Source organism: Talpa occidentalis, unplaced genomic scaffold, assembly GCF_014898055.3.
Source record: "Talpa occidentalis isolate TD23 unplaced genomic scaffold, MPIMG_talOcc4v2.1 talOcc4.11, whole genome shotgun sequence".
In the NCBI taxonomy this organism is placed as follows: domain Eukaryota; kingdom Metazoa; phylum Chordata; class Mammalia; order Eulipotyphla; family Talpidae; genus Talpa; species Talpa occidentalis.
Window position 1 is genome coordinate 38,384,695 of NW_023601104.1, and position 12,664 is coordinate 38,397,358.

The following is a 12,664-nucleotide window of genomic DNA, read 5'->3' on the forward strand; positions in this document are numbered from 1 at the left end:
TAATTATATACAAATGTTGATTTTCAGTGATTCACGCCTGAACCTTACATAATGTTATAATGCAATGTTACTTATAATTAATTAACTAAAATACTCCATAGTTCTATATTTAAAAAAAAGGCATTCATTTTAAAAAATTTTCTTGTTCAAATAAATACATTATTTGAAAGAGCCATTTGGAACATTTATAAAACGCCAACTAAAAAGTTTCTACATAAATGAGTTCCTTGATCCAAAACATATTTGCACATGTAATTGAAACCAAGAGAAACTTCATAAACACAACCGAAATTGATCCACTTCCACCCTATTTCAAATAGAATTCTGTGACTATTTTGGAGCTATAGACATGTTTATATCATGTTAATACTGTTGACATTTTTATCTAGCAATTTCAACCTACCCAGGTTTGAAACACAATATCAAAAACTGTTAAACAGTGAAGTTGGTCTCCTTTTGTTTAATACATTAATGAAGAAAAAGGCACACACACCATTGAAGAAAAACCATTCCTCTTATCATTTGGCTTAAAATTAAAAGACAGGAATTTCCTTTTCTTAAATTTTCTCTCTTCAATGATAACTAATGCAAGAATTAATTCTTGGTTTTCTCTGATACTCAGTAATTCTAGAAAAGAATAACAATTTGATATTTATCAAATACTGCAGTTATAACATCTTTACATATGTAATTTAAACAATATATTGGATGCTATATTTCATAAATGTGGTAAATTCCAAATAACAGCTAGTTGTTTAATATTTGCATCATTTAAAGATGACTTACAAAGCAAGGAAATCCAAGGGAAATATTTCTCATGATTTTCAGTGCTTGCAATTCCAGTACCTACCAGCAGGTGGTAGTGAAACCTTGAATACCTTAAAATAAATATAGAGCCTAGTACTTTTATTTAAAATAATAAAATAGGCGCGCAGACCTCTCCTGCCGCCCACTGCTCCCCTCAGCAGTGTTCTTTGGTCCTTCTGCCTGCTCTGCTCCCCGCTCTGGCTCTGGTGAATTCTCTCACCTTCCCAGCGCTTCTGACTGTACCCAGTGCTTGTATAAATAAATAAATAAAAGAAATCTTTAAAAAAAGGGTTAAAATAGTAAAATAAAAACCTATTTATATACAGAAATCTGTTGTTACCTTGACTGTAATACTAAACAAAAAATTCTTATTTTTTCATCAAGTTATTAAAATGAAAAGGTAACTTAACCAAAATGTAAAACAATATAATACTTTTAAATGAAAGCATAGGCACTCTATGAATTCATTCATTATCACAAACTGTATCGCTTAATTGAATCTAGTTTTAACTGCCAACGCATTAAACTGATCTAATGACCATATGAAACAAAGTGCGTTGATTTGAAACTCAGTTTATTTCCTGCTTCACAGAATTCTAAAGCCTCTTTCTTTCTGCATTATCAGGAGTTATCATGGCTATATTTCTTTGCTTATTAGTTAAAAGTGAGTGGTGGAGACTCCTTATGCCCAACCTTTTCTTTCTAACTCATCAACATTTGTAATGAAATATATCCAGAATTTTCTTAAATAGAGGAGAAACTGGCCTAAATATTAAGTAGAAATGATTCAGGGATATATGTAGAAAATCATTGCCTGTTTCCTATAGCTGTGTGGCCTTTCCAAATGTTATATAATAGATAATATACTAATTTGTTAGACTTTAGGGACAACTCTGAGTAATTTAATTGTTATCTGTATGTATAAGTCATCATCTCATAGTTCTCTTAATTTCCAGTTTCTCTTATTTTTGTTCCTCTTTTCAATAAATGGATTATTAATATTGAATTTACTAACCAAAACTATCACATTTGGCATTTTTTTCCTCAAAATTTATTTATTGATTTTCCATTCTTTTACATAACTATATAATTTTGGGAGTATAACCTCACACATCAACATGTACACATAATTCACTCTTAGCATTTTTATATTCTTTGCTTTTGGAAGAAAATGTTTCTGCCAACCTCTTTTCTGAAATTTAAAATGCATTTTAGAAATTATGTTTTGATAAGAAATACAGAAATAAGATCTAGCACAGCATTTTAACCCATACTTTCACGCAAAAGCTGTGCCACTGAGAGCCTCCCTGGTGGTGCAGAGTTTAAAGTCTTAGTGCTATCAAGCTATCACCAGCCACTATAGCATGAGTTCAATCCCCGGCCAGGGAGCTAACCCACATGACACTGCAGACCTCTCCTGTCTCGTCCACTGCTCCCCTTACCAGTGTATTTCAGTAGATCTGCCTGTTCTGCTCCCCACTCTGTCTCTGGTGAATCCTCTCACCCCCCACACCTCCGGCCTATACCCCATAAATCAATAAAAATATATCCTTAATAATAAAAATGAATAAAAGTTGTGCCACTGAATCCTTAGTAGAAATTAACTTGAATTAGGAAGCCAAAACTAAAAATAATGTAAAGGAGTTGCCTTATTGGAATTTAGAAGCCTATTTTTCAGTCTCCTTATGGCCGTTTTCACATCTTGATTCCTCAAGGTATAGATGACTGGATTCAGAATGGGAGTAAAAATGGTATAAAACACAGACAGGGTCTTGTCTATCAGAAAATTGCTTAGCGGCCACATATAGATGAAGATGCAGGGCCCAAAGAACATGAAGACAACAATGAAATGAGCAGTGCAGGTGGAAAGGGCCTTAGATGATCCTCCTGAAGAATGATGCTTGATAGTAATCAGGACAATAACATAGGAATTAAACAAAAGAATAAAGCAGCTGAAAGCAATTATGCCACTTGTTGAGATCATGAAGAGGCCCAGGACATATGTATTTACACAAGCCAGCTGAAACACCACAGGAAGGTCACAGAAAAAGCTGTCTACCTCATTGGGACCACAGAATGGTAACGTGAGAGCAAATATGACCTGACTCATTGAGTGCATGATGCCCACAACCCAGGAAGTCACTACAAGTGCAAGAGACACACGGGGACTCATGATGGAAGCATAGCGGAGGGGCTTACATATTGCTATATACCTATCAAAGGACATAGCCATAAGTAAAATGATCTCAGTACCAGTAAAAAGGTGTAGAAAAAATATCTGGGTGATGCATCCATCAAAGGAGATGGTTCTATGTCCAGTCAGGTAGTCTATAATCATCTTAGGGGTAGCAAAGGAAGCAAGAGACATATCAATGATGGAAAGGTTGGTAAGCAAGAAATACATAGGAGAGTGTAGATGAGAATCAGCTATAACTGTGATGACTATGAGGCTATTGCCCACCACTGTTGCCACATAAAACAGTGAAAACACTGTGAAGAAAAACGTCTGTACTTCCCAGGAATTTGAGAGTCCCAGCAAAACAAATTCAGAAACAGTGGACTTATTGACCACATCCATTGTTCTGATTGATAGGTAGAAGCCTGTGTAGGGAAAAAAAGTATCAAGACAAAGTATAATCCTAATGAAATAAAAGATTCACTTCCAAAAGTCCACTTTTATCTATTTTGTTTCCTCCATGAAAACTTACCTGTACTGTTCTTTTTATCATTATTTGTTATAGGCACTAGAAAGATAACTACAGGATATTACCAATGATAGTGAAATATCACTTAAATGTTATAGAGGTTAAAAGAACACTTTCCTTTCTGATACTAAATAGCAATAAATTTGAGCTTATAGCATACTAAACAGATCTACTTATTTACATATTTGTTCATCTATTCATTTATAGCTAACATTAAGCACTTACTCAAGATAATGTGCTAAACACACACACACACATTACATTCATACACACACATATTTAGTCATTTGAATTTACCCATTAGGATATCCTTACGGAAATGTCACTAAAATTAAATTATATATAAGATGAACTCTTAAGCTTCATTATAGAGAGGCTGCAATAAAACATTGAAGAACTTTTAAATCCCCACAGAAGATTGTTTTACATGTTCAGACATAAAAATCATCTCATTGAAACCCATCAAAACACAGAGAAAATTAGTTTTGCTGATATTTATCCAGTGGAAGACTAATTTATTATCATTTTTATTACAATATAGTCATACCCAGAGAAAGACACTTAACTTATTTTATCCTTTGTTAAAATATGACTCTGTTCCTCTCACAAATATATATCACTTAAAATTTTACCTTTCTCTCTAATGTATATGTCACATCGCTTTTAGGGAAAGAGGAAAGATCAGTCTCTTTAATCCCATCTCTGTTTGAATTTTCCTTTCATATATACCAGTATACATAAACTACTGATTCCAGCTCCATGGAAATAAGGATTAGGAGATGAAAGTAAAATCAACAGATAGGTCAAATATTTCAGTAGAAATCATTTGCTTACCAGATCCACAGGAGAATCAGGTATCAGATTATTCAGAGTGTTAAGTAGGCTCTAACAGAGAACGCATGAAGCAATTTTAAATATAAATAAGTGACCTAGTAGAATCATTTGTTATTTAGCAGCTGTAGATAAAATGGATATTGTGGGGACTTGGGAATAGACCAGAAGTCGTCTTCCAGTGGGATTTATTAAACAACAAAGATGGCATTATTTGGTTCACAACAGGAAAATATTTCAAGAGTCTTATGAGAATTTACAATGATTGTTTCACCTGGACCTGAATGATTCAGGGAATAGATGTTTGGAAAATCATCATTTAACAAGTAGCAGGAAATCACAAGTCAGTGAATTTTAGGAAGCACTCTTGGTCACCTAAACCTGTTCCAGAGGCAGAGGCTAATAAACTACAAAAACATTCACTTCTGCTTCAAGTGATTTAAGTTTCTTTGGAGATATTGAACACTTAAAAAATAAATAAATAACACCCATAATAAAAGTTAGTGAAAAAACTTCAGCCAAATAAGTTAATACTCAACCACTACTCATAGAGCATGAATAAACTGGATAAAGAATAATTTATGTTATACTTAATAAAGAAAGAAAGAGCTCATGCATGAGAAATGTTATGAATATGACCTAGTGAAAACTAAAATTCTGATTGGTGGGAAAAAATTGCATGTGAGGAATAAAACAGTGTAACTTATTTGCAGTTAGTGGGTTGGAAGAGCAATAATGCTAACCTAAAATGTAATTTAATGTCAAAGACAATAAAAAGCATTGTAGTAATGAAAGGATATGATGATTGAAAATTGCATTTTATAAGAATTTATCCATATATTTGGCAAGGGAGAAATATAAAGCAAGGGACTATTAACTAAAATAGGTATAAGGAGATCTCTTTGACCAAGGTACCAGAAATGTGGTTGTCATCACTAAAATAAGAATTCCAAGTAACTCCTGTGAAATAGTTATTTATTGAATAATAACAACATAATTATTATCTAATGTAAGTTTCTATGGTATATTACATTTTGCAATCAAAATTGGCTATCAAAATTGGTACAGATTCTTGCATCAGATGAAAGATGAATTTCAGACCATGTCCAACCAGATCATTGGAAGAAGTGATGATATTAGTAGTCACATTGATGACCCAGAGAAAAACATTGCAGACATTATGTCACAGATTGGAGTGGAAGAGCTAGAAAGTAGAAGGAAGACACCTACCACACAGAAGCATTGAAGGTTAATAATTTACACTGAAATCTGGAACACCATTTTTATAAACCAACAGAACAATTAATGGCTTTTTCCAACTAATTGCTATGTGTAGACAGGTTTTATATTATAACCAATGTGCTGTTCTTATCACATACTGTATAGTTATAGAATGTTTTTCCCTTTCAGTTTAAACTGTTCAAAGATAATATAAAGGTAATAATATTCAAAGATATTATTCCCTATTCATGGGTTGGAAAAAATTAACATTGTTAAAAATGGTCATCTTACCCAAAACAACATACAGATTCAATGTAATTCCTCTCAAGACTTCAATGGACTTCTTCAAATAAATTTACAAACATTACTGAAATTTCTGTGGCACTACTACAAAAGATTCTAAATAACCAAAGCATTCCTGACAAAAAGAAGAGTGGTGGAATCACACCCCAGTCTTCAAACTATCATATAAAACTATAGTTATTAAAACAGTATGGTACTGGGACAAAAAGAGACACAGACCAATGAAATAGAATGAGAATCCAGACATAAATTCACATCAACATGGACAGTAAATCTGTGACAAAGGAGCCAACAGTATACATAGGAGAAAGTCTGTTCAAAAAACAGTGCTAGAACAAATAGACATCCACATGCAAAAGAATGAAATGAGACCACATTCTCACCCAATATGAAAAATTAACATGAAATGGATTAAAGACTTGCATGTAATATCTGAAATCATAAATACATAGAAGAAAATATAGGCAAACATTCCCAAAACTGTCTTCAATTATGTCTTTGTGGATTCATCTCTAACAGCAAGAATAACAAGAGAATGTAAACAATTGAGTCTACATCAAACTAAAAAGCTTCTTCACAGTGAAAGAAACTATAAAAATGAAAAGACATCCTAATCCTACTGAATGGTAGAAAATGTTCGCACACCACATATCTGAGAAGGGGCTGATATCCACGATCTATAAGAAATTCACTCAACTCAACAAAAAGAAAAGAACAACCCAATCAAAAAAATTGCAGTAGAACTAAATAGACACTTTTCCAAAGGACACATACAGAGGGAAACAGGCACATGAAAAAATATTCATCATCATTTATCATCAGGGAAATGCAATTAGATATTATCTCATACCTGTGAAGATAGTCCATATCAAAAGGTCTAGAAACAAGTATTGGCAAGGAGATAGAGAAAAAGTAACCATTGTACACTATTGGTAGGAATGCACACTGGTACAGCCTTTATGGAATGTGGTATATATACATAATGGAACATTACTCAGCAATTAAAAAAAAGAAATTCTTGCCATTTGCAACAACATGGAAATGCAAGGGCTAATGCTAAATGAAGTCAGAAGGAAAAAGACAAATATCCGATGATTTCATTGATATGTGGCTTGTAAAGTAACAAAACAAAGGGTCAATCAAAACTAATCCGATAACACTAGAAGTCTGTAGAATTCAGGTTACCAGAGGGATAGAAGGAGGATGGAGATCAAAGTGTGGAAGAGAACCAGTGGACTAAGGTGGAGGACTATGGGTGCCTTGGTGGTATGTATGGTGTGGTGAAGTGCGTCTAGGAAATGTGATGTGGTACCTCTGGATCACAATGTGTAAATCAATGTTACTTCAATAAAAAAAGTTTCAATAGGAAAAATTCTGGCCACAGACACTCAGGGAATTCCTAGAAAAAAATAATACCCAACAGCCAAAAAAAACTAGGCAAAATATTTAACTTCGTAATGGCCAGGAAAGTGCATATTATAATAAAAATCTATGCCATTTCCCCCATCAGATTGATCAAAATTTAAAAGAATAAAAATGGTATTATTGATGAATGAAAACCATTACTTGGTTAAAAACAAACCTATTCTCTGACAAGGGGAAGAAACATATAAGTTATAAGGGAAAACTAATCAAGTTAACTTCAGACTTCTCCGAAGAAACATTACAAGCAAGAAGAGAATGGAGTAACATATTCAGCAAACTTCAACACAGCAAATGCCAACCAAGAATATTTTATGCTGCAAAGCTCTCCTTCTTCTACGAAGAAAAAATAGGGACCTTTTCAGACAAACAGAAACTCCAGAAATTCATTACTAAACCCCCACCCAAAAAAATTCTACAAGAAGTCCTAAAGCCAAAACCAACAGAGGAATGAACAAGAAGAACAGAATAGGGACTCCCCGGTGGTGCAGTGGTTAAGCGTTGGGTTGCAAAACTGCCCGCAGCCTCTGCAGCACTGGCTCGATCCCTGGCTGCTGGCGAGGGTCCCACATTGCACGCAGACCTCTCCTGCTGCCCGCTGCTCCCCTCAGCACTGTGCTTTGTCAGTCTGCCTGCTCTGTTCTCCCCTCTGGCTCTGGTGAATTCGCTCACCCTCCTGTGCTTCTGACTGTACCCCAATGCTTGTATAAATAAATAAATAAATAAATAAATAAATAAATCTTAAAAAAAAAAAAACAGAATAAAGCAAGGACTAAAATCACAAAAAAAGACAAAATGGCAAATACAGAAGCCAACATATCAATATTAACTCTAAATGTAAATGGATTAAACTCATCAATAAAAAGACAGAGTAGCAGGCTGGATTAAAAAACAAAATCTAACCTTCTGCTATCTCCAGGAAACTCATTTAACCACAAAAGATAAACATGGACTGAAAGTAAAAGGTTGGTGCCGGGGACCAGCCTCTGGCAAAATGTCGTGTCAGGGGTTCCTGAAAGGATCAGATGGCCTAGGCAACCTGTAAGGGGCTGAAACTTAAGGGCTGAGGGGAAGGGGATGAGATAGAATGAGAAGACACTGACACTTGGTGAGGTGGTAGTATCTTCTGCCGAGAGACTCAGCAGGTCTTTATTTATTCATTTTTAGTAATCAGGAAAAAAAATGCATTATCATGTGTAAAGCAGAGACAATCAGTGTATTTTATTCCCATGGACTACTGGCTTCTACAGGTTTCAGCTAGATGGTAGCCATCAAGGTTAATAGATAAAAAACCAAACCTGACACTAAAACTTATTATTTCAGCTAGACAATTACTTAAGACAGTGGATAGCCGCCAGTACATCCCTATCAGCTAAAGCCTAAGCATCAAAAGACTATTCTATTCATATGGCCTTCAGCCGGAGACCAGCTGCTACTCAGCTATCAGAACTTTTTCTTTTTTTTTTTTTAAGTTACTTTTTTTTTAATTTAATTTTATTTTTTTTAGAGGAGAACTCTTGGTTTTTTGTTTATTTATTTATTTATACAAGCACTGGGTATAGTCAGAAGCACGGGAGGGTGAGAGAATTCACTAGAGCCAGAGCGGGGAGCAGAGCAGGCAGAAGGACTGAAGTACACTGCTGAGGGGAGCAGCGGGCAGCAGGAGAGGTCTGCGGGCCATGTGGGACCCTCTCGCCAGGCGGCCGGGGATTGAACTGGTGCTGCAGAGGCTGCGGGCAGCTTCGCAACCCAGCACTCAACCGCTGCGCCACCGGGGAGGCCCTATCAGAACTTTTTCTACCTAGAAACTCCTTAACACAGTTAACTTCATATAAAAACTTTCCTAGGAAACTTCTAAGTAAAAAGTAACTTCTAAAAAAGTAACGAAGGAGGGCCTCCCCTGTGGCGCAGCGGTTGAGTGCTGGGCTGCGAAGCTGCCCGCAGCCTCAGCAGCACTGGTTCGATCCCCGGCTGCTCCCCGGCCACCAGAGGAGGGTCCCACATGGCGTGCAGACCTCTCCTGCTGCCCGCTGCTCCCCTCAGCAGTGTACTTTGGTCCTTCTGCCTGCTCTGCTCCCCGCTCTGGCTCTGGTGAATTCTCTCACGCTCCCGCGCTTCTGACTGTACCCAGTGCTTGTATGAATAAATAAATAAATCTTTAAGGAAAAAAAAAAAGTAACGAAGGACTTACTATAATAGTTGTGCTGGATTGCTTGTCAGGCATGCACAACAAACCATCTCCCATTGTCAAGTGGGCCAAATTGTTTAATAACTAATTTCTTTTTTTTTAAATTTAATAACTAATTTCTATATAGATAATTTTCCGTGCCATCCACCCAGAGTCTGCTGACACGTACAATCCACTGCCCAATATACTCTCTAATAAATTTTTCTCTCTCTATGACCAAAAACAGAAAGCAAAGGGATGCCAGATCTTTAGCCCCATGGTGTGAGGCCCTTTTTCTTCTCTGCTTGTCAGTATCCTATCTGGCTGGGGCAACAAGACCCCCTGCAGCAGGTTGAAAAACAATTCTACAAGCAAATGGACCAAAAAAGAAGGCAGGAACAGCCATAATTACATCAGATGAAATAGACTTCAAATTAAAAAAGGTAAAAAGAGACATAGACTGACACTACACTATGATCAAGGGAACAATACATCAGGAAGATATAACACTCATCAACACATACTCATCAAATGAAGGGGCACCAAAATATATTAGACAATTATTATCAGCTCTGAAAACAGACATTAAAGAAAATACATATATAGTGGGAGACTTCAACACCTCACTCACACCAATGGACAGATCAAGTAGACAAAAAATAAACAAAGACACTAGAACCCTAAATAAAGACATAGATGCCAGGAGGCCCCCCACATCGCCCAAGTGTCCCGAGGCCTCCTTCTGCCGCTGGGGTGTGCTGGGGGCGCGGCGCAGCCGGGAGGGGCTGTCCTGGAGGTGAGGGGCAGTCACGAGGACACCCAGGCCCCCCGCGCTCCTCCCAGCCTGAAACTTGCAGGGGGGCATCAGGGGAGGGCGGAGCGGAGCACCGCCAGCCGCCTGGTCACTCACGGCCTCTCTCTGTGCCCCCAGACCTGCCTGCTCTGGACGCCGCGTTCCCCCAGGCCCGGAGCTCCGTGGAGGAAGGCGCCAGGCCCGGTCCCGAGGACTCCCAGGTAAGGGGACTCCCCCCTCTCCGCGGATGCCCGCCCTGGGAACCCCACCCCGTCTGCCCAGGGCTGGCCCAGGAGGCCACGGCAGAGTAGCGGCCCCCCGCCCCGTAGCCCCTCATCTCTGCACCCGGCCGTCCCTCGCCCATCACCGCCACCCGGCCGTCCACTCCCCCGCCCCCCTCACCCCAACCTCGTGCTCCCGCGTGCCCCCCCAAGTGTGGATCCAGTTTGTCCTTCATCAGCCGCCCACTCAAGGGCTCTCAGCCCGCCCACGGCCCGCTCACCCACTCACCCGGGCACCCTTGCTAACTGGTGAGGCGCCGCCAAGCACGTCCTTAAGACTGTCTTGGGGCCACAAGCCCTGGGTGTGAGGCGGGGACGGGCTGCCCTCAGGCGCGTGTCCACCCCCTACCCCGAGGCCACGGCCGCTTGCCCAGTGCAGGCGTCCCCCGCCTCTTGCTCGACCCGACTCTGATGGTTCAAGTCAGAAAGGGACTTGGGGGCGAGGAAAGGCCGGCCCCGGGGGTGCGGACGGAGATGACTCCAGGGGGCAGCTCCGGGCCATAGGCTTGTTCTGGGGCCTCCCGGAGAGGCCAGAGCAGGTGGGGGGCGGGGTGGGGGAGTGCAAGTGGAAGTGTGGGTGCCGCGGGCTGGAGGAGGGAGGGGGTGGGGGGGCTGATGGGTGTGGGTCTCCTTGGCGCTGAAACGATGGCCTTTGCTGCAGGAGGGCCGCAGGGGTCCAGGTGACGAGGGTTGTCCTGGCTGCTGCTTGCACGGCCCCTCGATGCCTCCTGTGCACGTCGGGGGGAGGGGCACAGGGGAGATGGGGACCGAGGTGGCTCTGCGAGGAGCGAGGGCTGGACGAGGTGGAGGGAGAGGGCCAGGGCCATTACCTCTGAGCTCTGAGGGATGAGCGGCCCCAGCGCACCCCACCCCGCACAGGAGGGTGTGGCAGAGTCAGTGCTGGCCCCCAGTGAGGTTTGGTCACAGGCTCTGTCCACCGGCCCATGGCACAGCCACCCCCTGTGGGTACCCCCCTTCCAAGAAATGGGGTGGGGATCTGTGGCTGTCCCAGGTGGGGTGGGTTCTTCGTGGGTTCAGGCAGCTGGAAAGAGAATCTCGGAGCCTGATGTCACTTCACCTGTCACCCAGTCGCGTCCTCTTACAGCTGAAATCGCAACAGCTCAGCACGTGCCAGGCCTAGCTATCCCTGAGCCTAAAGCCCTCCTCCTGCAAGTGCCCCCCCAACCGTTGTCACACCCCCTTTTGTCTCAAGGTTTCCTGGAGTGGCCCAGAGTGTCCCAGCAGATGACCATCATCCTGGTGGTCTGTGTGCTCTTCCTGTTCCTGGTGTTGACCAGGATGCCCATGGTGCTTTTCCTCTGACCACCGCACCGCCGCCGAGGGTTCTGCATGTCTGCGAGGAAGTGACTGGGCTAGCAGCAGGAGAGGCCACTGAGGCTGACCAAGTGCCCTCCCAACATCCATCGGAACATTTGCTGCATTTAACCTTTTGGTGAGGCCTTGCACCCATGTCCCTGAACGAAGTCATCGTCAATGCAAATGTTTTCTATCCCACTGGAAGGGGGGTAGGGATTCGCTGGTGCCCCTGGCTGGAGGTGCAGCCTGACCTCGCAGAAAGTGGACAGAGATAGCTTGGGGAGTGGACAGTGCTAGTAGCTTCCTGACCTGTGATATGTCTCCAGATACTGAACCCCCGTCTTGAGAGTTTCTGGAGGAGTCTCGTGTCTGTTGAGTTTGCTGTCACAGCGGAGGACTAACTCACCCTTTTATCTGCTTGTTAAGAACCTGTACATTGACATTGCAAAGAGGCTGCTGTTGAGGGATCATGTCCTGGAGAGAGGGAGGGCTAACTCTTGGCTCCCATGTATCCGCTGCAATTTTTTATTCATCCTTATGGTGGATTTTGTTGCTAAAAAATCCTCCCACTCAGCCGTTCCCATTATTGCCTTAATTTTACCATTACCCTTCCCCTTTTGGTTCATTTGTAAGCATTTTTGACTTGTTTATTCTTGCTTTTTCCAAAGAAACATCATCAGGATTGATTTATATCCATTTCCCTCCAGCTTTGCAATTTGTTTCCCATTATTAGGTCTTGTTTTTGTAAAAATTTTCTACTCCTTGTGTCAATATTTAGGTCGAATCCTTTGTGTTCTCTTACTACAAATTATACAGT

At 40.8% G+C, this 12,664-nt stretch overlaps 1 protein-coding gene across 1 annotated transcript; it reads right to left on the minus strand.

Moving 5' to 3' along the window:
- Positions 1-2,431: 2,431 nt before the first annotated feature.
- On the minus strand, positions 2,432-3,415 carry LOC119238193 (olfactory receptor 4K2). The gene has a single exon (XM_037501902.1). It carries the CDS (start codon positions 3,383-3,385, stop codon positions 2,432-2,434), a length of 954 nt encoding a protein of 317 aa, XP_037357799.1. The 5' UTR covers positions 3,386-3,415.
- Positions 3,416-12,664: the final 9,249 nt, after the last annotated feature.